The sequence below is a fragment of the Pholcus phalangioides genome, unplaced genomic scaffold, assembly GCF_987345545.1.
Source record: "Pholcus phalangioides strain wild (caught in Gottingen) unplaced genomic scaffold, Ppha-v1.0 ptg000004l_1, whole genome shotgun sequence".
NCBI classification, from domain to species: domain Eukaryota; kingdom Metazoa; phylum Arthropoda; class Arachnida; order Araneae; family Pholcidae; genus Pholcus; species Pholcus phalangioides.
This window is the reverse complement of record NW_028301597.1, coordinates 6,620,338-6,646,629: the sequence shown is the minus strand read 5'-3', so window position 1 is coordinate 6,646,629 and position 26,292 is coordinate 6,620,338. Positions and strand designations below refer to the sequence as shown.

The 26,292-nt window shown below is 38.1% G+C and overlaps 1 protein-coding gene across 2 annotated transcripts in view; it reads left to right on the top strand.

Annotated features, from left to right (window-relative positions):
* LOC149086502 (putative methyltransferase-like protein 15 homolog) overlaps nt 1-26,292 on the top strand; it is a 100,194-nt gene that overhangs the window by 36,512 nt on the left and 37,390 nt on the right. The window contains exon 4 of one of the 2 annotated variants that reach the window (XM_089255952.1): nt 14,151-14,342. The exons of the other annotated variant lie outside the window; for it this stretch is intronic. Coding sequence (XP_089112078.1) covers nt 14,151-14,342 — 192 coding nt within the window. The remainder of the gene's footprint in view (nt 1-14,150; nt 14,343-26,292) is intronic. 2 annotated transcript variants of the gene reach the window in all.

Genomic DNA, 26,292 nt, shown 5'->3' with positions numbered 1-26,292 from the left:
TGTGAACCGAACTGGATAATTTTGCATCGGCAGAAATATGTTACATAATCACGCTATGCATTTGTGTTTTCCTAATGTGGTGCATCAGCTCAGGACCGTTACATAGTATACTAGCTATAATACCCGGTGCTGCCCAGGTTTTCTTCAACGAGACTGTTTGGACCACGTGTTATCTCCCTCTTTCTTTAAGGGAGTCAAACTGTATATAAGTTAACCAATATGGCGACTTCCTGCGCGACTCATGAAATAAACAAATCTAGATTTAAAAAAATGTAGAGATGATTTTTTCCCTACTTTTAAGGGTCACTATGTATTTCGATTCTTCCCCCCCCCCCAACTTCAAGTTACCCATCTGCCTGTTTCTGCTTCAAAAAATGCTTAATTAAAGCTGTGGAATTTCTTCGATGTATTTTATGGGCCCATAATTAATTTTAAAGCAACCAAAACCATGTGAATTTATGCAGTTGAATACTAAAAGACAATACGAAGACATTAATTTTCATGCTTGAGAGGATATAAATAAAAAGTTGAAATCAATGTTATTGCATGAATATCCAACTCAAAAGTAGGTCCGGCTAATTACTTCATATTTAATTTTCTGGGCTTCGTATCTATAAGCAAACTCAATATTTCAAAAATCGAGAATTCTATGCAATTTTTAAAATTATTGATGTGGTGGGAAACCCCACTAAATTTCCGCATTTCTACAGTAAAATTGGCAATTTTAACACTGATTTCTACGGCGGATCATCCTTTGCCTGACCCTTAAAGTGATGCTGATGATGATTCTGACATCTATTCAAAAGCCTCATTACTGGGAGGATTGAAAAATTGGCAAACCATTATAAAGGCGCAAACTATTATAAATATACTGGCAGTGTCAAAGGAGTGACAAACCATTGTAAAGGCATATACACGACTGAAACGCATTGCTGGGAAACCATGGTAAACAATGTAAACGTTCGGAAAGTGATTGTTGAGGCCCAAAAACCATTGTTGTCCACGACGACGACGGTTACAAGAGGAATGGTGACAACAGTACCCCAAACAGTATAGCAACATATGTTACACGTGCTGCCATCTATCAGTCATTATTTACACTAACACGTTTCACTATTGTTCTTTACACTAACACCCCCCTTTAATTCAGTCTGTCTGAATTATCTTAGCGGAAATCAGGTTATAAAAATATAAACAGGAAAAAATCAAAATATTTTTTTTACAAATACAGTTTCAGTTTTTTATATCCTTCAGAGAAGGGGGGGGGGGCACCCACGGGTTGAAAATACTTCCGACGCTCCTGTACATACATACAACAATGTACACATACAAGTTTTTAAATAAACAATTTACAAACAGGTCCACAGAGCATAATTTGGAATATTAAAATCGCAATTCACAACAGCACTTATATGCTTGCTATGAAATAATTTAAAATGCAAACCTTTGTCCAGTATTTCATACAAACTCTCTAAATTTGAAGAGATTTTTTTTCCCTCCAACTTATGCAATTATTCCCAGCATATAAGAAATTCTTTAACATTTTCATTACATTTATTTTCATCATGACTCTACAACTTGTTTTCTTTATCACTTTTGTGAGCCGAGTGGATAACACATGGGTATTTATTATTATGTTAGACTTAGATAGATTACATACATATATATAGGAAGAATTTATAAAGCGGAAAGAGCAGAACATTTAGACATCTTGTCTACTTGATGTCCGAGGTGGAACTCACTAGGTGGCGTTGTATGTTCTTATCAGTTTAGTTCTTTTAGTCATTTCTTATAAGGACACCACATTCCTCCCCGCTAATTTAAAGATCCAACCGGACAGGAGCTTTCCTGGTTCGTTGGGAACGTCGCAAAGGAACGGGAGTACTGGACATCACTGGTGGCTTGCTGGACGTCGCTGGTGTCTTAGCTGGTGTTGGTAGATCCCTACTGATCTCTGTCGGAGTTGTCTGTTCTTCTAGAGCAATCTGTACTTCGGAGTCAGCAGTGACAGGAGTTGATGAAAGTTTGTCTGGAACTCTGGGTATCACCAAGGTTGGCTGGACTTGATTGCCAGCTGCTCTCATCTGGTCGATGTGACGTCGAAAGAGAGTTCCATTTACATCTACAGCGTAGTGTAGAACTCCGTTTTTGTTGAGAACAGTTCCGAACTTCCACTTGTTATTGGCGGATCTGTAATCTCGCACAGCCACACGATCTCCTCGCTCGAAAGTTCGGTCATAGAAGTCTGTGACCTCATTTCTGATCCTTTCTTGAACCCTGTTCTTGATATTTGGCAAGACTAGGTCTATCCTAGTTCGGATTTCTCTTTTTAGGAATAACATTCCTGGGCTTTGCATGGTAGTCACATTTGGCGCTTTTCTGTAATTCAACAGAAACGTGCTCACTTTTTGGTAGATGTTTCCGGGAAATCTTTGCATCGCCCGAAGGGATTGTTTTAAGGTGTGAACGTATCGCTCTGCCTGCCCGTCGCTTGATGGTTTGAAGGGAGCACACGTTTTGTGCTTTATTCCATTATTCCTCATGAATATTTCAAACTCGTGTGATGTGAACTGAGGACGATTGTCACTCACTAACACAAAAGGCAGTCCAAATCGAGAGAAACAGTCGGCATTCAACTGTCTTGAACGTGTTTGTTGATTTCATCGGGTATACTTCCATCCGTTCACAATGAGCATCGACTACGATCAAAAACATATGCTCGAATATGGGACCTGCGAAATCTACGTGAATTCTCTCCCACGGAGCACTCGGGTATTCCCAATGGTGCAGCCTTGCTTTCACCGGATCGGACTTGAATCTGGAGCAATCTGGACAGTTTTTAGCAGCTTTTTCTATGTCGCTATCAATATCCCTCCAGTAGACGTAGGATCTAGCAATTGCTTTCATTTTAACAATGCCCAGATGGCCTTGATGGAGTTCATCAAGAATTTGATTTCTAAATTTCTTCGGAATAAAAACTCTTTGGCCATGCATTATACATCCGTCCAGCAAGGTGTACTTGGCTTCCTTCCCTCCTAAAGGATTACCGAATTTCAATTTCCTCAGCAATGGACCCAACTCTTAATCATTTTGTGTCTCTTTTGCTAAATGTTGAGCTTTCACTGGTAGTGTTTCGATTTGATTCAACTGGAAGAGTTCTATGTCATCCTTGACAACTAAGTCTTCCGACCTTAAAGGTAATCGGGAAAGACAATCTGCATTACCATGGTTCTGTGTGTTACAATAAATGATATCGAACTGATATGCTTGTAAGATCAAGGCATAATGCAGAAGTCGAGTAGCCGTCAACACTGGTAGACCTTTCTTCGAGCTGAATATCGCTACCAGAGGCTTGTGATCTGTTATGAGAGTAAATCTTCGGCCTTTAAAGTAAAGCATAAATTTCTTTACTGCCCAGATAATTGTCAAAGCTTCTTTGTCAATCTGGGAGTATCTCTGTTCCGTTTTTGTCAGCGTACGAGAAGCAAAGGCAATTGGTCTTTCTGTTCCATCAGGTAAGACATGTGATAGAACTGTTCCTATTCCCACTGGAGAAGCATCCGAAGCAAGAGTAAGAGGTAGTGTAGGATCATAGTGCATCAAGATTCGCTTTGAGCAAATTTCCTTTTTGATCTTGAATGCAGTCTCACACTTTTTAGACCAACACCACGTAACGTCCTTTTTTGTCAGCTCATTGAGAGGATAGGCAATGGTTGCCAGATTAGGACAAAATTTCCCGTAGAAATTTACCATGCCCAGAAAACTTTTTATTTCCTGAACGTTTTTCGGTGCTTCAGTTTTCTCATTTGTTTCACTTAGGCCATTTTCATCAATTTTGTGACCTAAGAAATTTATTTCTTTTTGAAAAAATGTGCTCTTTTTCAAATTTAACTTCAGCCCATGCTCCTGACATTTTTTGAAAAAATTTTCCAAAGCCCCGAGATGTGACTCGTCATTTGTTCCGGTGACTCTGGCGTCATACATAAAAACTTTTACACCATCTATTCCTTGGAATAACCCATCAATGTACCTCTGCCATATTGCCGGAGCTGCATTTAGGCCGTACATTAATCTTTTACAGGCATATAACCCCTTATGAGTGTTTATGGTTAGAAGTCGTTGACTGTCAGGGTGCACTTTCATTTGCAAATACGCATGACTGAAATCCAATTTTGAAAATCGTTTACCCCCATTTAAACATGAGAATATTTCCTCAAACGTTGGTAAGGGATGCTGAGGCACCTCTAGCTTAGGATTTAATGTGACAGAATAATCTGCACATAACCTTATGGATCCGTCTGGTTTCAACACGGGAACAACTGGTGCAGCCCAATCTGAAGTTTCAACTCGCTCGATAATGCCTTCTCTTTCAAGCCGGTCTATTTCTTTTTCAATCCGGTCTTTTAATGCGAAGGGCACAGGTCTCGCTCTACGAAACTCGGGGGTTACATTTGGTTTTAGCTTTAGTTCCACTTCATGGTTATTTATCTCACCCAATTTGTTGTCGAAAATCTCTTTATAATCATCCAACAATTTTTTGAGATCCATGTCATTAGCGGTCCTCACAGCCCTAAGAGAGTTCCAGTCTAGATTGATTTTGTATAGCCATTCACGGCCAAAAATCGTGTCTAAATTTTCCCTCACCAAATATAAGTTTAAGTGCAACTTTTGTTTTCCGTACTCCACTTTCACAGTGACATATCCCGCTGGGACAATTTTTTTCCATTGTATGTCCGGAATACTAAATTCGTAGGTTGAACTTTTTTCTTCGAGATTTTTCTGAATCTCTGTAAGCTCATTACTGATACTGTTCCACCCGTATCAACTTCCGTACTCACTGGTTTATTGTCTATGTTGACAGTAACCATCATCGGAGGCTTTTTCGGCTATTCACTCAATACCCACTCTAACCCAAACATGGAAACGTCATTTTCGTTTTCCTCAACTGAAATCTGTTTCTGTTTGTTAGGTGTCGATTGAGTCTTCTTTGCCGCATAGCAGGCTTTTTCTATATGCCCGATTTTTTTACAGAAGCGACATTTGCTAGCAATAAATCTGCAGGAGTCTTTATCGTGATTTGTCCCTGTGCATCGTATACACGGTGGATATTTAACAGTGGTGGCAGAGTAATTTCTGTTTTGCGTGGGCAGTTTCGTTTTCCTTTTCCCCGCTTTCACTACCTTCAGTTCTGCCAGCTTCCCGATAATCTCATTCACCCCCTGAACAGCTTTTTCCATCGCCAGCGCGATCTTTATTGTTTTGTCTAGCTCGATGTCCTCTTCCTCAAATAAACGATCGAGGATCGCTCTATCTCGGAGCCCACTAACGAAAACATCCTGAAGCATGGTGTTCAACATCTCTTGTTTATAATCGCACGCGATTGCGAGATGTCGCAATTCGGCTATATACGAACTGATGCTTTCACCTTCGTTCTGCTTTCTGTTTATAAACATGTGCCTACTCGGTGTAATCAATGCTTCAGGATTCAAATGGTTCTTCAAAACATTCTTTAAAATGGTGAATTCTTTCTCTGATGGATTGTCCGGAGACAGTAAATTTTTTAACAAGTTGTAGAGCTTTGCAGAAATGCTCGAAATTAAGACTTTAGCACGTTTTTCTTCTGAGACATTTTGAATGTCTAAAAACGCCTGGAGACGTTCTATAAACGAATCGAAAGTCTCTGAAGCTTCATCATATTTATCAAACGAAACCATCACTTTTTTGTTTGTTGACGTTGAGCCTTGTTGCTCTTTGAGAGCTTCCATTAGAGCTTGATTCTGTCTTATTAACTCTTCAACTAAATTTTCCATTGTCAGAGATGTATGAAAAACTTTTTCTCCTACCTTTTGCAGCCTTCGAGTAAATACTCTATCCAACTTTTAAGATGGGCCTCGTCGCCACTTGTGTTTTCTTTAACACTTTTGTGAGCCGAGTGGATAACACATGGGTATTTATTATTATGTTAGACTTAGATAGATTACATACATATATATAGGAAGAATTTATAAAGTGGAAAGAGCAGAACATTTAGACATCTTGTCTACTTGATGTCCGAGGTGGAACTCACTAGTTCCCCTTACACAGCACTAGGTGGCGTTGTATGTTCTCATCAGTTTAGTTCTTTTAGTCATTTCTTATAAGGACACCACAACAACTGTCATGTTTTCTTGCAATGCAAGTGGGTGCCAGAAACTAACACCTTTTCCTCTAATTAAGACTTTGTAATATTACACACAACAGTAATCAACACGTTAAGGAAGATGACCAGGTGGTGGCCCAAAATTTCAATAAAAGATATTTTTATTTCACAGGTGATGCATAAGAATTTAAAAGAACTTGGAACTATCCAAAAACATGTTAGAATGAGTCCGTGGATCAATTAAGATATAGTTTTAGTACAGAAACATTACTACAAACTACACAACACGACGGTTACAAGAAGAATGGTGACAATAGCACACCGAACAGAATATAACAACATACGTTAAAGTGCTGCCATCTATCAGGCATTATTTACACCAACATATTTCACAATTGTTATTTACACTAACGCCCCCCTTTAATTCAGTCTGTCTGAATTATCTTAGTGGAAATCAGGTGACAAGTCCCAGTTCTTTGCAAAGCTTTTGATGAGATGGTCTTGGTAGTCCTTTCGTAAGTATGTCTGCAATCATATCTTGACTCTGGACATATTCAAGTAGTATGTCCCCTTCTCTGATCTTGGATCTAATATGATGATGCCTTACATCAATGTGTTTAGTGCAAGCACAGAATTTTGGGTTTTCGGCAGATTTTAATGCAGATTGATTGTCACAATAAATCACAGTGGATTTCTGACATGCCAAAACGGACAAGAGCATCCTTCAGATATTTTTCTTGATCAATAAAAAATTTTCTGTTCTTCCGATCACGAGTGATCCTCATACCCAAACAATGGTTCACTTCACCAAGGTCTTTCATCTTAAACTTTTTGCCAAGGACAGTTTTGAGAACATCAGTAGCAGATTTATCATCACTGAAAATCAGAATGTCATCCACATATATTCCCACAATGATTGTTTTCCCCCCTTTGATCTTGAAGTGCACACAAGAATCATATTCTGACGGAGTGAACTCAAGGTCGAGAAGAACATCATGTAGTAACATATACCATGAACGACTGGCTTGCTTCAAACCATAGACAGATTTCAAAAGACGACAAATGGATCCAGATGGAAGCTTGACATACAGGTGTTCATCCAACTTTGGATGGAGGAAGGCTGTCACAAAATCCATATGATGAACATCCCAGTCATATTTAGCTTTGCGTGGCTGGCCCTCTCCAGCGTGGTCCAACCCTCCTGGGTAAATGGCTTACATCCCATCAGGGACAGAGCCTGGACCACGACTGGCCTTTAAGTCATATTTAGCAGCAACAGCAAGCAGAAGTTTGATCGAGGTGGTTCGGATGACAGGTGAGAAGGTTTCATCATAATCAAGGCCATAGCTTTGGGTACCTTTCAATAGAACCATCAACAGTCTGCTTAATCTCGAATACCCATTTCATAGAAATGGCTTTCCGACATGGAGGAAGTTCAGCTGGAATCCATGTTTGATTATCAGCATGCGATTTCAGTTCCTCATGAATGGCCCTTTTCCAATGTTCAGCCTCCTGGCTGTTCAGAGCTTCAGTCAATGATTCAGGTGTACATTCACACAATGAAGCTTGGAAGGCTACGAAATCATCATTGAAGATACGAATGTTCTGTTGTCGTATACGTTGAGGATAGCGATCAGATCTAATTGGAACATTTGGCAAAACGTCAGGTGTCCTCGCAGTATGGGAAAGAGAAGACTGTTCTGAACTGCTTTCCAATGATGTTTCAGTCTCTAGAAAAGGCTCAGAGATAGTAATGGTTGAAAACTATGTGTCAGCTGCATTTTCAGGCGACGGAAATGGATCATGTCTCAGTGAATCCATTTTGCCAAATGGAAACTGGTCTTCAAAAAACTTCACATCTCTAACAATTTGCACCTCTTCAGTATTGTGGTTATAAATACGATAATCCTTGGTTTCATCACTGTAGCCAAGAAGGATACCATCCCAAGCTTTAGGATTCAGCTTCTTTCTTTTACACTGGGGGATATGAACCATGCCTCGAATCCAAAAATGCGAAGATGCAATATATTAGGTTTTCTTCCGAACCACAGTTCCTGGGGAGTGCGATTTTTCAGAGATTGTGTAGAACATCGGTTGCGAATGTGGGTAGCTGTCAACACAGCCTCGGCCCAAAACACAATGTCCAAATTAGAGTTGAAAAGCATAGCACGAGCAGCTTCCATCAAAGTGCGGTTGAGGCGTTCAGCTACTCCATTCTGCTCTGGTGTATGTGGCACAGTTCGCTGATGCAATATTCCAGCATCTTTCAGAAAATTTTCCATTTTTCCAGAGACATATTCTCCACCATTGTCAGAACGTAAGGCTTTGATTTTTTTTTCCATCTGATTTTCCACAAATGTCTTGAATTCAGCAAATTTGTCAAAAACTTGATCTTTAGATCAGGAAGTATACAAAGCATTTTCGGGAAAAATCATCAATGAAAGTGCAGCAGCCCACTGATTAATGACTAAAGACGCACCGGGTGCAAAATGCACGTGGGCGTGTAGGAAAAGAAAAAGTGCAGAGAAGAGATGGAAGAAGAAAACTGTTACGCGGACAGTCTAATCCTAATCTAATCCAATCTAATTTGTCTAATCCTTTTCATTTGATTCCAAAACCTAATGGAGATTTTCATCCTACGGGTGACTTTCGGGCTTTAAATAAAAAAAACACAAAAGAACTGCTATCCACTACCTCACATACAAGATTTTTCCCAGACATTATTTGGCAAAAACATCATCTCAAAAATTGATTTGACCAGGGCATATCATCAAATACCTGTTCATCCAGATGACGTGCCGAAGACGGCCATTACAACACCATTTGGTCTTTTTGAGTTTTTATATATGCCCTTCAGACTATCGAGCGCTGCTCAGACATTCCAACGCTTTATACACGAAGTTTTGTATGGCTTCGATTTTGCTCTTGCTTACCTCGACGATATTCTGATCAGCAGCATGTCAAACATCTTGACATGGTGTGCAAACGACTCTCCGAGTATGGTATCAGAATTAATGTAGACAAATGTATTCTAGGAGCAAAAGAACTTCCTTTCTTGGGGTATCTGGTGAGTGACAAAGGTATCAAACCTCTCCCAGACAGAGTTGAGGCCATTCTCAAATTTGAGCATCCCAAAACAATCGCTGTCTTAAGACAGTATTTAGGCTTATTAAATTATTACCGTCGCAACATTCCACATGCAGCATTTTCTCAAGCATTATTATGTACACATTTACAAGGCACAAAAAAGTCTGATAAAACGGAAATAATTTGGTCACCTGAGTCCTCTAAAGCTTTTGAAGAATCCAAACACCAATTACCCGAGGCGACTCTACTCCACCATCCTTCTCCAGATGCGGGGTTGGCATTGTATGTTGATGCATCTGATTTTGTCATAGGTGCTGTCTTGCATCAAGTCACTTCAACAGGCCTAGAACCTTTAGGTTTCTTTTCTCGCAAACTCTCAGACAGAAAAAAAAATACTCAGTTTATGACTGAGAGATGCTAGCTGCCTATGCAGCGATCAAACATTTTCGTTTCATGGTTGAAATGCATAATTTTGTGCTATATACGGACCGTAGGCCGCTCGTTTTTGCTTTCTCGCAGGAGAACGACAAATGTTCTCTACGCCAATTGCGTCAGCTAGACTATATAGGTCAGTTTACAACCAACATCAGACATGTCAAAGGAATAGAGAATATCCCTACCGATACTCTCTCTAGAGTCGATACCATAACATGTCCAAATCCAATAGATTACAAAGGTATGGCGGACGCACAACTTGCTGACAAGGAACTGTTATCACTATTAGCTGATGAACATTCATCATTAAACTTGAAAAGTTGAAACTTCCTGATGGCCCTGTCGAATTATATTGTGACATTTCTACAGGCAAAATTTTCCCATTCGTACCAAAGTCCTGGAGATACAACATTTTCACTTCCTTGCACAATTTGGCACACCCAGACACCAAAGCTTCAATTAAACTCGTCACAGACAGGTTTATTTGGCCAAAAATAAACTCTGATTGTAATAAGTTGGCAAGGGCATGCATACCTTGTCAAAAAATAGTCAAACATACCAGTTACAAATATCACGGTCAGCAATTCACGTTTTCATCACATTCACATTGATTTAATAGGACCTCTGCCTACTTCAAACAATAGCACGTACTGTTTGACAATGATCGATTGATTCACTAGGTGGGTAGAGGCAGAGCCTTTACCAAATATAGAGGCACTTACAGTGGCCGAAGCACTATACCGCTCATGGATATCTCGTTTCGGCATCCCAGCTGCCATCACCACCGATCAGGGAAGACAATTCGAATCACGCCTTTTCCGATCCCTAGCCATGCTATTGGGCATTAAACATATACACAGCACCACTTTCCATCCGCAAGCCAATGGTCTCATAGAGAACTGGCACCGTACACTCAAGTCCTCGCTAAAAGCTTACTTGACGGAGCTGTGGACTGAAACGCTTCCAACTGTCTTACTGGGATTGTGATGTACTTACAAGATAGATCTACAGGCCACACCGAGTGAACTGGAGTATGGACAAACAATTCGTCTTCCAGGAGAATTCTTCGATGAAACACCTAGTGACATAACTACTCCAGAGTTTGTGAAGGAACTTTGACATGCTATGAAAAGCTTATCGCCAACTCAAATAGGATGCGACGGAAAGCCGAAGGTTTTCGTTCGCCAAGAACTCAGTTCATGCAGTCACGTTTTCCTCCGGCATGACGCAGTTCAAGCCCCACTACGACCACCATATGATGGGCCGTTTCCAGTTGTAGACAGAAGTGATAAGACTTTCAAAATCAATAAAAATGGTAAGGACATTATCGTCTCCATCGATCGTGTCAAACCTACCTTTCTTCTAAACGATGAACCTGCAGAAGCAACAGACAACATAACGACACCACAGCCTTCATCGGTTCCTGCTGAGCAACCACAGGAGGCCCAGGAAAAAACTGAAAAAACTACCAGGTCTGGCCGCCGCATTCGGTTGCCGGTTCGCTTTCAAGAACATTCTTTCTAGGGATGGGGTACTGCAGTGGCCCACTGAATAATGACTAAAGACGCGCCGGGTGCGAAATGCGCGTGGGAGAAGAAAAAGTGCAGAGAAGAGATGGAAGAAGAAAACTGTTATGCGGACAGTCTACATGAGCATCGGAATGGTATTATCTCGTCGGTTATCTCTATAGGAACTCCATCTAAAATTTGTTAAGTCTTCATGTATAATGTGACAATAATCTAGAATTGTGAATAATAATAGTATCATGATTATGTGTTAATTAATATTGTTAATAAACGGAAGCTTAGGATATTCTTCGACGTACATATACTTTTAAAGTAAGAAATAACGAGCTCCACCTTTTGATGAAATTTGCATGGGGCCACAGAGATTTCCTGCACGTGTCTTGCTTGATTTTGGAAAGGATTGGCGGTGTGATTTTGCACGAACACAAACATTACAATCCTCAAAATCAGATTTTAAATCACATTTGAAATAACGTGACTTTTGCAGCTCTCTTAGGGAACGAAAATTAAGGTCACCCAGTCTCCTGTGCCATATCTGACAGGTGTCTTGCTTCATTGAAGTGGTACAAACAAAGTTTGTTTCATTATCAAAACTATACAGTCCATTCACCTCTATTGCAGTTGCCAAAACAGATGAGCTGTCAACCATGGGTTTCTCTTTTAGTATCTTGCAACCGGTCTCATCAAAGATGACTGATAGCTTAGGCTGACTGTGTACAAGTTTGCTAACACTCAACAAATTCAGCGCGAGCGTAGGCACAGACTTGACATCTTTATCATGTAGTGTTTTTGAAGAGCTGAGCACTATGGCTACATCCTTGTAACTGGCAATTTTTCGCCATTGGCTAGACAGACCTCTTCTTCGGATGATACATCGTGTGAAATTGGCGATGAACAACTGAGATGAGTTGATGCACCAGAGTCTATGAACCATATATGTTTGTCAGAGAAACCTGCATCAGAAAATACAGAAGAAACAGTTGCCCTAGAAGCAATTTCTTTTTTAGAGCAAACTGCATTAGCAGAACACTTACTTTCAGTATTCTGCCGATTTTTCCTTTTTGGTTTCCAGCAGGTCATAGACTTGTGTCTGTGCTCATTGCAATTAAAACAACGGATTCTTTTTGTAGCACTGTCTGTCGAGTTGTTTCGCGACGATCAGGAATTTATTCAGGTATTCGTCTACTGTACGGCAATCATGAAAACGAATATCCAGAAGACTCTGATATAGGCGTACCACGTGAACAATACCTTTATCTTCGAAGGTGTCATTGAGCAAGTCCCATGCTTTTTTGGCAGTTTCACATTTCTGCGTGATCGTTGCAGTTGCAGGCTTGAGAGACAAGTTGATTTTAGCGAGGGTTCGCGGTCCAATGCGTTGTCCATTGGTTCGGTTCCCGGCATAATACAACTCCACAAACCACAGTCAATGAGGAAATTTTTCATGGCGAATTTCCAGTCGGTGAAATTTTTCGGACCTTCGAGATGTTTCGATTCCGGTAACGTGCCTACAGCAAAACTGGTTGTGACAGTCCTGGAAGTCGTCAACATCGAAAGTCTCAGTTTTTCCAGTTCCCGCCTCGAGGCTTTGTATTCTTCAGCGGTCACCATGTTGGAGAGAAAACTAATCGGCGCGAGAAAGATTGTTAAAAAACATCGGAACTCACGAGTTTGTAGTTACAAAAATAATCTTACGTGGCGGGCTCCATAACCTGTTAGGATGAGTCCGTGGATCAATTAAGATATAGTTTTATTACAGAAACATTACTACAAACTACACGATAACGACGATTACAAGAGGAATGGTGACAACAGTACACCGAACAGGGCATAGCAACATATGTTACACGTGCTGCCATCTATCAGGCATTATTTACACTAACATGCGATCACTATTGTTATTTACACTAACAGTATGCGCTCAAAGCGCCATCGTGTGATTATTCAAGTCATCACACAGTTTGTTTCTTGTCCTGTACATAATATGTTGTGTAAATACTGTCCCTTCATATAAGATAAAATGCATATCTGTCTTGAATTGTAACTCATGCAACCGTCCCATATCGGTATAAACGCATATTTTGAATGCTACAAGTTCTGAATAAAACTATGAACATTTACCCAAGAAGAAAAAATTTGTAAATAATATAAATTCAATCAAGTATAGTAATGTGATGACATTGTACTGTCATCAAGTTTGCATTGATTGAAAATAATTTATTGCATTTTTTACTGTATTGTATTATGCTTATTTTGCTTTTCATTATGTTCATAAATTAAAAATTAATTAAATTCAAACCATATTTGAATAACTATCCTCTCACAGAAAATGGGGGGGGGGGGAAGAAAGGGGTTAGGAAATTAATCATGTGGTTGCAAGGAAGGGGCATAGGAATGAGAAATTGTTGAAAGGGGTGCCTAGACCACAAAGGCAATGAATCCTCTTTCCTTAGAACTTGTGTGCGCTCAACGGGGCTGTACAAGGACCGCTAGAATTAACTCAAGTTGTAGCTCACATTACTGTCACTGCTTCCAGATGACGGTTATTCGAAGATGATGTCACTATCCGCTGTTGCTAGGAAGGTTTCGACAGATAGCTGATGCAAAGATAAATCCAGGAAAGAAAATTCAACTGCCCTTGCAGGGAATCGAACCCAGGTTTCACTTGCCGGGTGAGTGCCCTAGACCACAAAGACAATGAATGCTCTTTCCTTAGATCTTAATTGTGCAATTATCTGTGAGACGTTGATGCTGCATTGAAAGAATTAAATTTTCAATAAAAATTCAGTATATATAATTTTTTAATAAGTTACTTTAGTTCATGATATTGTTTCAAAACAATTTTTCCTTATATAAAAAATAATAAGACTGAAAAAAAAGAATTTTTGCATAGTTAAAAGGTTGAGTTCTTGAAATTAATTCATTGTATCACATTTAATTTGATGTTTTGTTCATTTTTCAAGAACATATGTGAAACCTCTACTAGGAAGATTTAGTGAACTAGTGTATCTTCTGGAAAAAGAAAATGTACCTAAGAATAGTCTTGATGGCATACTTATAGATGCAGGATGTTCTTCTATGCAAATGGATGATCCTCTTCGAGGCTTTTCTATACACAAGAATGGTCCACTTGATATGAGAATGGATGGGTTGAGGTATTTCTCATTAAAGTTACTTGTTACTTGTAGAAATGTTTGGCATTTCAAAAGTAGTGTGCAATTTCTTTGCAAAAGTGATATGCAAAAGTAATGTGTTTATCAGCATATCTGAGCATCTTTCACAGTTCAGACCAGTAACACAATTGTCACAAACTTGAGTAAGTTATGAGGAAGTGATGGTTTTACTGGCTGAAGAAGGTGCCAGCAACCAAGTTTTTTCAACCAAGCATTTCTGTCATTTTGCTTTGGCTAGAGCCAATTTAAAGGGGTACAGAAATAGTGCCATGAAAAAAAAAATTGTTTTAAATTTTTTAAAAATAAAAAAATTAAATTTTTCTAGTGATTTTTTTAATTATGCTATGATTATATTACTGAGAGGGAGTATCTCCCCCCCCCCCTCCTAATTTTTGAAATTTTATTTATACAATATTGTTAGCCCTAGGCCTATAAAAGAGAATGCGGCTGTGAATGAGACATAGATATTGTTTGATATTGTGTAAAAAACTAGTGATAGTGGGGGAGTTGACAATAGAACTGAGGTGTTTTTTTTCCATTCACCAATAGTATGAGGAAAAAAACTATTTGAAGCAGTCGGTGGAAGCAAAAATAGGTTTTATTTTAAGGGAATGTTTGAGTCTTCTGGAGATGTGGGATGATTTGGTTAGAATACCAGAAGTATCAAAGTTTAGATGACCATGATAGATCTTATAAAACAGGGTTAGTCGAGAAATAAGCAAAGAGTAGCAAGGGGGAGGATATATTAAGTTCATTTTTAAGTTCGGACATGGAAACAAAAAGTTACCAGCAGTCATGGATGAAATGGGTGGATTTATTTTGGATTGTGATTCAAGTTTGTCTATATTAGTGGAGGTGTAGGAGTGTCAGATTTCAGCGGCGTAGGCTAGTATGGGAGAGATGTAAGTTCGGTAGCAGAGCAGTCTGATATCCCGAGTAGAATGTTTGAGGTTGCGGTGCAGGGGAAAAAAATTAGTTGAGACATTTCTTGAAGCTAAATCAACATGTTTGTTCCAATGTAGGTCAGTTGAGATCATGACGCAGAGGTATTTAATTTCAGAAACTTGAGATATGGTTAGATTATTGATTGAGTAAAAGTATTCAAGAGGAAGTAACTTGCGGGTAACTCCCATGAAAACTGTTTTTCAAATATTGATAGGCATCTGCCATAGTGAACACCAGTCAGAGATAGAAGCCAGATTATTTTGGAGAAGTTCTTGATCAGACTGTTGGTGAATGATGCGGGAAATCACACAGTCATCTGCAAAGAATCTAGTGGTGCAGTTGAAGGATTCAAGGAGGTCATTAATGTAAATTAAGAATAATATCAGGGAGAGGACTGATCCCTGAGGCATGGGTGGGAACTCTGCGGCAATTGCGCCGCACTGCGCCAAAATTAAAATCTTGCGCCATCCTGCTCCAATAGGGTATTTTTCTGCGCCAAATAGCGAATTTTGCTTCAGTATGCCCAGAATTTCGGAAAGGACGTCAAAAATTTTTTGTTCCTTGTTGCCGCGAAACGATTCTTTTCGAAAAGAGCGTGTTTTATTCCACTGTACTTCAGCCATCACCGTATTTAAACTATCGGCCCATCATTGGGCTTTCCATCGCGAAACCCCAATAATATCTGTGATCGTGTCACTGAGGATGGTTTGCCCACGAGTGCTCAAAGTCTTTCAGCTTTAAAGCGCAAATGCGAGTCAGTTTCCGTTTTCAAAAAAAAAAGTCGCCACTAGAAGCAGCAGAAATTACTGCAGTCGATCGTCATTGCGTCAAATCTCGATGTTTCGTGAAAAAAAATATTCCGCGAGTGAAAAGAGCATGTCCGCCGAATTATGATTGCTAATTTAGAAACTTTGCCGAATAACGAGGTTAAATCGCCAATGTTGCTAAATAATGAGTGTTATATCGTCAAATAACGAGTAAGATCGCCAATATTGCCAAATAACGAGTGCTGAATCGCCAACCACCGTGTTGATTCTTCTAAAATTCTCTTCCATTTTGCAACGATTTCTTTCTGAATATAAACAAATTGAAAACTTGATATAGAAAATTTATAATATCTATAAAGACTAGAAAATGTTTAGCCCATTTGAAGGGCTGCTGTTCCAGACAGCAAATAGTGCTCTGAGTAAGCAAAAATCATCTTAAATAGACTGGTGCGAAAATTTTATGACAGCCGCTCTTTCAAACAAGGTGTCAAAAGCCTGAAACACCAAAAACAAAAAACAAGTTGATGAAAAGATGTTTGATAACAAAAGACAGTGCAGTTGTTCTATTTTGCAAAGGGGTGAAGGTTAACGAAAATATTGTTGTTAATTTCGCTGCTCCAATTTATAAATATCTGCTCCGAATCCTATATTTTGCTGCTCCAAATCCTCAATTTGCTGCTCCAAATCCTCAATTTGCTGCTCCAAATCCTCAATTTGCTGCTCCAAATCCTCAATTTGCTGCTCCAAATCCTCAATTTGCTGCTCCAAATCCTCAATTTGCTGCTCCAAAACTGCTCCGAATCCTGAATTTTGCTGCTCCAAAGCTGCTCCGAAATGGACTTTGTCACTTCCCACCCCTGCTGAGAGGTACCAGACATTATGTAGGTTGAGGGGAAGTTATGATCTTTAAAATAGACAAACTGTTGATTTTGGGAAAAAATTTTTAAAGTCTAAGGGGGTACTGATTTCTTTTGCTACAATGTGTTTGAAAATTTTACAACAGGAAAAGGTGATTGCTACTGACTTGAAGTTAAAGGATTGGTGGACCTCATTTATGGATTGGAATAATTTTACTGGTTTTCCAATTGCTGGGAAGGATAGCAGTATTTAGGGAAACATTGAACAAAATTAAAAGGTAGTCTGAGACTTTATCAGCACAGGAATTTAAGAATAGAATTTGAAATGTCGTCGGCCTACAGAATAAGATTTTAATATTTTCTATAATTTTAGAATACCCTTTTTGGAGAAAAATATTGGGAGTGAGTTGTGAATAGAGTCAATATATGAGTATTAAAGAAGAGAGGTGTCTATTGAGAAAACCGAGCAGAGAACGCTAAATTGAATTTGGCAGCCATCTCTGAAGGAGGAGATACATATATATATATATATCTTTATTTGAAATTTTGAGGGAAGTGGGGCAAATAGATTTAAGTCTAAGGTAACTTCAAAACTTTGTGGGATTTGTTTTTAAATAATGGGGTAGTGCAGCGGTTCTCAACCGGTGGTCCGCAGAGCCCCTAGGGCTTTGTACTCACTCTCCAGGGGCTCCGCGCTCGCTCAAAAACAGTTAATTTGAAAAAAATAGTTATAAATATTTTTAAATAAAAATGAATGAGTAACTTTGATGAATAAATCAAAAATAGGCCTAGCGGCTCCGCCGTAGAAATTACATACCAAAAAATGCTCCGGGAGTCAGAAAAGGTTGAGAACTGCTGGGGTAGTGAATGAGAAAGGTATTTGGTTAGAAATGAGGTTCCTGGTGGAGGCTGAAATTATAGATTTAAGTGAATTGCATTTGTTGTTTTTATATTTCAAAGAAATATGGCAGATTTTTCTCTTTAGATAAATAATATCTCTGGTGATCCATTGATTAAGAAAATTTGAATTTTTTTAATTGGTACTGTGGCTAAGCATTTGTCTATAATACATTTAAAAGTGTTCCAAAGGTTGTGAATGTTGTTAAACGAGGATATGGATAGAAAACCATTCCAGTGGGGGACGAAGAATATTTTGCATTTGTGGGTAATTTGCATTGTTAAAATTGCATTTAGGGGCGAGTTTATAGGAAGGGATAGAATCGAGGAGGATGAATGTGGGATTCGACTACTCGTGGTACATGAGTAGAAGTCGTTTATGATGACTACATCATGTTCCATGTACCCGTCCCACCAGTCACCTCTCATCTTGTGATAGGCATCAGGAAAATTGATGGCTGCTTGTGCCGACTTGCCAGTACCAGGGGGTCCATAGAAAACTATACAGGCAGTCTGAAACTCTCTGGGGGTTTTATATAGCATAGCATATCTGTGAAAGAAAGTATGAAATCTATCGGAAACGCTAAAAAATTTGTCATATATATCTTTAATACACCCTTCTTGAAATCTCTTCTGTATCTCGAGCATAGTGTTATACTTTTCAGGAACACCCAGTGTGTATACTGGTGACACGCTAGTCTCTTGCTTTGAGCAATAAAACGTCTTGTAACGTTCCTCGCATCACTTCCCAGTGACACCCGGTATACATAGTCTTTAGCTGTGCTAGTCCATTTTTCGTATTGAAGATAGCATATCCTTGATAATGAAAGGTACCTGACTCACCTTGCTCTACCTGGTACATGAAACTCTCGCAATCGTCGAGCCAGACCCCCGGTGGTCGTGGGCATAGGGGTTGTTTAGAGTGAAGCACCAACGCTTTGCTTGACAGCCCATTTCCAGGCATAGAGCAATGTTATAGTAGGCACCATAGGTCTCCAGGTGGTCCTAGAGTTTAGCTGAGGGGTGTATTGGACACCTTAAATGTATTGCCGGAGGCCAACTTTCAGGGCAAAGCTTTACACTTGAGCCAACTTTCAGGGCAAAGCTTTACACTTGAGCCAACTTTAAAGGGCACATCCCAGTAATGCAGTGAAGCCTCTACAACTCACCAAAAGGCAGGCTTTCTCTGTATAGCACGTCAGTGTAATGCCGGGAAGCAGCTTCTATGTCCTCTTCTGCTGAAAGAGAGAAAAATGTTAATTACATGATAATTAGTGAGTGAGAGGCAAAAGTTCATTGCACTATGTAAATTTTTTATTCAAGAAAGCAGTAGAGTATATTTGTAGTCAGATACAAGCCATTTGGTATAAAATTCAACATTAAAAGATACATGCATATAAGTCATAATAGTATATTTAGTTTGTTTTGAGTCACAGTTTTATTTTGAATACAGGAGATATGTCCGGCATAAAAAACCACCGGGGGTACGCCATATATGAAGCTAACATTTTTAGCAGGATCACTTTCTAGTATTTCAGCTTGTCCAGCAGGTATAGGTAAGTGTTCAACAGTTCCAATGATATCGTCTATGCCTTTGTTGTTGGTCTTGAAGGGAGCCATTGATATCTTGTGGTGGTACTTAAATGGTTTTTTAGAGTTTATTTGCCATTTAGAGAACATACTTTCTTCGTCGTTGTATTGAATAGTAGCTTTAGGTACTACGCCGTCTTTGTCCCAGAGTACATGCATGACAGTATTAGAGTGTCTGTAGACTGTTTGCAGAGATGTACTGCCGACCAGTTTGTTGTCAGGATCTGTTTCGTAGCGGTATACATCGTAGTTGGCGTTTTTGAAGTAGGCTGACCAGGATACAAGTTGTTTAGCTCTGTACTGATCCCAGGTTTTAGCTAGTGTTGCTATGAGTCCCTTGTCGCTAGGTGGTCATTGTGATACATTCTGGTAATCTGTAAGTAGTTTAGCAGGAGAGTCGGCTTGAGCATCAGACATGCCGAAAGTCATAGCATATGACTGTATAGATTTTAAAGTCACATACCTGCGTATATTTATTTGTCGCCAGTTCCTGGGTACAGAGGGTTGTGCTCTAATCCGATAAGTGGCACGGCGATAGCGAGTTGTGGTCTGCATAGGTATCCTGCATCTCCGGTATAGTCCATATTTTGCATTAGTGGGTAATTTGCATTGTTAAAATTTAATTACGTTCAGGGGCGAGTTTATAGGAAGGGATAGAATGGAGGAGGATTAATGGGATTTTATGGTCTGAGCAACCCTTGAAAATAGAATTGTTAAGGATTGGGATCTGATTTGAGGTAGCAATAAACAATTTTTTGAGTGGGAGCCCAGTTGCCAGTTGAATTAACTACAGTAGAACCTCTCTTTAGCAGACACCATTGCGACAAAAATATTTGTCTGCAAAATAGGATGACCATTAAATGGGGGTTTGAAATGCATACTTCTATTATACAAGGAGAAATGATTATTTGGAAGTAAAAGAGTACTTCCTTCTTTACTGTATTTTCGTTTTGTTAATTAATGGGGAAGACAAAGAAACTATATTAGATTATAGTTTAGAAAATTTCTTATTGAGGGTGTCCTGAGATGATGTTTAGACTTTTTCACAGTACGCTCCAGAACAAATTTTGTTTTAAGTTATGAGAAAATAAAGTACAGTAAAAGCTCTAAATGGGAATGAGATGCTTCTAAATGGAAAGAATATTTTTGTCAATATATTTTGTCAATTGAACAACTCCATAGTTTTTCTATGGAGGCTAGTATACTCTATACTCCTGAGATCTTGTATAAGGCAATGATGTCAAATACATTTACTATGATTAAGACCTTTACTCACATGAAGAGTTTTCTCTAGCAAGCAGGGTGGATTATAAATATTCGGGGTGATTCCAATGACTTACATTTCAGCTGGTCTTCATGCTTCTTTCATAAACTGCAAAAAGATGTTAAAAGAATTCATCATGATAGACCATTTGCCGTCTAAAATATAGAAAAGTAAAATGATCCTTTGTCTGATATAATTTAATTAGAATCAGGGAAAACAACTTTAAAAAGACAAATACATGGAAAAATACAAAATTCTTAGTGCATTTTGATATGCTATGGGTGTCTTCTTCAGAGAATAAATATCAAGCTGACTGTGGGGATCCCACTTGCAGGGACGCCGGAAAATATCTGCTGGTGTTGCTAAAACAATACCAATCATTTTTATGGTATTGCTCAGCAATCATTAGAGCCTGGAAGTTCAGGCAAAATGCCATAAATGGCCTTTTTTGCCTATTTTTAAATTGTTTGGTAAAAATGCCTTTTTTGCAATTTTCATGCCATAAATGTTTCTGAATATATGTTTCGTTCATAAATGTTTAATCTGTTTCAACATAGTTTCAAGTTTATTAGTGAATATAAACGTTATAGTCCTTTCAGAGGTTTGGATATTCGATGAGGAAATTGAACTTTATAATATACCAGGTTTCAATCTATTTTCATGTTGCAGAATCTATAATAAGTCAGGTGGTATATTGGTGTATACTAATAAGTCCTTGGTTTACAACAAATTAACATCCGTCACAATGCAAACAGCCAAAGTAATTGGTGCCCATCAGCCCTCACTAAAATTAACTCTCCTTTGTTTGTATAGATATCATTCATTCACCATCTCAAACTTCGTTGAAGAATTGGATTCAACGTTAAATACTATTAAAACGAAAAATATTATATTAATCGGTGACATCAATATAGATATACTTAATCCTGCCTCAAATGACGAATCAAATTACATGGATATACTGTCAGGATATGGATTTTTATCATTGATCAATGATGTAATGAGACACACATCTGGTATTTGTATAGATCACATATATGTACGTAATTCATCTAACATTATTGGATATTACTCGTCCATAATCGAAACTGATATTACCGGTCACTACCCGATTGTTTGCAAGTTGCAATTTGACTCTCTTAACTTACATAAATCTAATACAGTCGTGCAAGCAAAGAAGAGGAAAGTTATTAACTACACTGCTATGACATCATATCTTCAAAATTACAAATTTAAAACTGATAATTCACATAGTGGACTTGTTTTCGATCACTTTTTTTCTACTTTATGCACTATTGTTCAGAATCACTCCAAATATGTGAGTAATGCTTCTATAAGAAATTATGGGAAACCGTGGGTTACCAACGAAATTCGTTGTTTAATAAAAAAATAAACAAAAACTGTATCTGAAGACTAAAAAATACCCTTATGACATTTCAATTGAGTCAGCTTACAGAAAGGTAACATCACTAACTAAATCAAAAATTAGAATTGCCAAGAAAAACTACTACTCAACCGAATTTACCAAGTGTCACAGTAACGCTGAATGCTGGAAATTTGTTAATAACATACTGGGTGCAAAACAAAAAACAAATATTCTCCCTGATAATCTTGAACCTCAAAACCTGGTTAATCAATTCAATTTACATTTTATTAATGTCTCATCAAATAGAGGAGTTTCGGATGATGCTCATGAACAATATATTCAAAACATCAATAACTCCATTTTTCTCTTTCCCTCAGATATTGCTGAAGTAAAAAAAATCATAAATAATTTAAAAACTTCAGTTACATCTTCTGATTCAATTAATGCAAAAGTTTGGAAACATATTCCGGATAATATTCTACATATATTTTCCAGGCTTATCAATGATAGTTTGGAAAATAGAATTTTTCTGGATTCATTAAAACATGCCGTCATAACCTCAATCTACAAAGCAGGCGACAAAAATGACTTGAACAATTATAGACCCGTTTCAGTTCTTTGTACAGCATCAAAAATTATGGAAACAATTATGAGAGACAGGCTTTTTTTATATTTAAATGTGCATAATTTCTTTTCAAACAATCAACATGGGTTTCTTGCAAATAGAAATACAGAAACTGCACTTCTTGAATTTAGTAACTGTATTGTTGATAATATAGACAGATCAATGAAAACAATAGCTATCTTCCTGGATATACGAAAATGTTTTGACAGCATTGGCCATAACATTTTACTTAATAAACTTCAACTGTATGGAATTAGGGGTAATGCACATAGCCTTTTTAAATCATACTTTAAGAACAGGATCCAAAGAGTTAAATGTGGCAAATACATTAGTACTCCGATGTCCATGAAGAAAGGAATTCCTCAAGGATCTACTTTAGGGCCACATCTTTTTACTATATTTATAAATGATTTCTGTAACCTTGATTTATTCGCTAAAATTATAACATTCGCTGATGATACTGCATTACTTTATTCAGCAATAGATCATCAATCTTTAACGAACGCCATAAATGATGACTTAGTTAAAGTTCGCAAATGGTTTTCTGCAAATAATCTTGAAATTAATACATCGAAAACATATGAGCTTTTCTTTGCATAACAATACAGAAATTAGATACAATATTATTTTTCATAGCCAAAACTGCCCATATAACTTTTCGTGCACATGCTCATCTTTAGAACAAGTATCTTCAATAAAGTATCTTGGTGTTCATATAGATAACAACCTAAAATGGAAAACACATATAAAACGCATGCAATCTAAACTTTGATACACCCTATACAAATTCTATTACCTTAAGCAATATGTAAATCGACCTTTTCTACTGTCATTTTATTATGCCGTTATTCATTCACATATACTATATGGCCTGACTGTATGGGGAAGCGATTACATAAGCACTTTACGCCCCATTATTCAAATGCAAAAAAAAATAATTAGAGCACTTACTAACGATTATTCCACTCCTTTACACGAACTTTTTCTAAACATATTGCCATTATTCATTTCAATACTAATACTAATTATTTGCTTCATTTATAATTTATTTTATTTATATTAATAAAACAAATTAATAATTTTAATTTAAATCAATGTAATATTTTGTGTCTGCGTGTGTGTGTGTGTATGTATGTCATATTCAGTAGATGATTTCTCTGTCTTGCGTTTTTTCATTGTTTTGTTTGTTACTTATTTATTTATTTATTTATTTTAGTTTATTATTAATATTTACTATTCGTGTTTGAAAATTAACTCAATAATAATCGTGTCCACCAGTATGGATCGACAACGATCCCTTGGATGGATTTTCTTTGTTTTGCCAATGTAAGTTTTATGATGTGATGAATAAAATTGAATTGAATTTCAAAGGCCATAATCTGTAATCCCGAGAAAAAAGTCCCACCCCCCCACTTCCAGCCTATTTAACGCAAATGAGTGATTCTGAGAGACTGGTGTTGCCATGCATTAACTTTGCTTTGGTGTGTTAGATGTGAATGATTTTGTTTCAGATGAACGCAGCCCGTGCTAGAAAAGCAGAGGAAAACAGTTTTTGTTTCTCTCCAGGCACGCTTTACATGATCTCTCGGAGAGACATTGGACTGCATTGTATGTGCATAGCTGGCTGATGGCTCACACAAGGCGGAGTAGTAGCAGACAGGGCACATGGTGTTTTTATTTTATTTTTTGTACCATAAATGCACTGCCAACAACCATGGATATTTATTAAACATACATATAGCATTTAATATTTGAATAAATCGACCAGAGTGGCCCTCAGGGGCGTTTGGCAGATACGACCACACAGGGCCCTGTGCTTGAAGGGACCCTGTATTCATTGGTGGCTCAAGGGGGGGGGGTTAGAACCCCCCCCCCCTTGAGCCAAAATTATATATAATACTGTTATTTTGCAGGAAAACAAGCACCCCCCCCCCCCCAGCGATAAAATTCTGCATACGCCGCCTGTATTTACCCTCATAGGTAATATTTGAAAAAAGTTGTTCTATTTTTGGGAAAAAAAAAGTGAGATAGCAATGTTTCAACTATAAAAATGATAATGATTATTCCAAATAATACAGCAAATAAATGAGAATTATTCGCAACTCGAAAAAGGAGCCCTACAAATTATTTTCTTTACCTGCTCCACACACGTCTGGTAATGGGGGTCCTGCTGGAATTACCCTAATCCTAAGGATCTACCAACATTTTATTTTGGGCTTGAAATTAATTTAACTTAGATAATAATGCAGTTATTACAAAATATAATTAAAACAATGGACGGATTAAGTGCAACCAATTTTTCAGCTAGTTTTTGGACCCTTTTAATATCTGTTTTTAATTATTTTTCTTCCTTCCAAAAATTATAATTTTTTTTTTTTAGTGCCTATTTTAGGTATTTTTAGTGTCTTTTTGCATGCCTATTTCGACAATTTTTAGTGCCTGAATTTCCGGGCTCTACCTCATCATTTAAAAATGGCTCATATATTACACTGAAAGCGCTTTTATATGTTTGCGTGAAAAAAAAAATTTAAATCGCTATTAATTTGAGTGATTTTTTTGCCTCTTTAAACGCACTACTAACAGCTACCATTGTCCCCCTCCTCCCCGGGAACCTATCAATTAATGAAAACCTTTCATATCCAAAAATGTCTAGCACTAGCATTAGCCCTGCGGATGACAAAACAGTATTTGGCTAAAAAGGCATCCTTAAACGAAGGCCATTGTCATCTACTTCCCGATATTTCTTGTATTCATCCTTCCCCCAGGGATTTCGTCCTGTTGTTGAAATTGTAGGAAAAGAAAAACCGCAGTGTCCTGTGTGAAGCCCGCGCGGGCACCAGACACTCCAGATGGTTTTGCAGGCTGTTTTCCCCTGAGCACATGCAATTAACAATAATTGAATCCATCGGTCTTTTTTACTCAGTGAAAATAGAGCTGATAAGCATACAATGAGGAATGCCTGTCATCAATGGTCCCTGGTTGTTTTTTTTTTTGAAATGATACAGTATATTTTCCACATGAAGAAAAAACTTGTTTCTACAGTACAGCTACACCAATAATCCTGCCCCCCCCCCCCCCACAAGCGTAGGGCTGACAGTGATCCAGCCCTGGGGCCCAAGATAATTAACATTATATTTTTTGTTTCCAAGCTTTAAATTCGCTATGGGAGCCCGCCAAAGATTCCAGTGGGCCCCTGCTTCAGGATGTGGGGACCATATAAATACTTACCAAAAAGTTAGATTAGAAGCTATGGTGTGGCAAATTTTTCAACTCATCCTTGATTGTAACCCAGCTGCATATAGCATGGACCTTTTATTGCCGTTCCTGTGCAATTCTTTTTGTCTCATAAATAGATAAATTATAAAATTAATGAATTTTTATGGAGTAATCACAAATTTGCACTGTTGGAATAACGGAACCATGGCCTCCGCGAGGGTTGGGTTGAGAGGCTGGGGGACACAAGACAATTCTTAATTATTCTTTTGTTTAATTTAAATGCTTTTTGAAAGTTAGTAACTCGGATTTTTTCTGGAAGAAATTCCTTGCGCTTCTTTTCTGCCCCTGCCAAAGGTCAATTCCAGTGGGGGGTGTTTAATCCCCCACTCTTGAGCAGACGTTAAT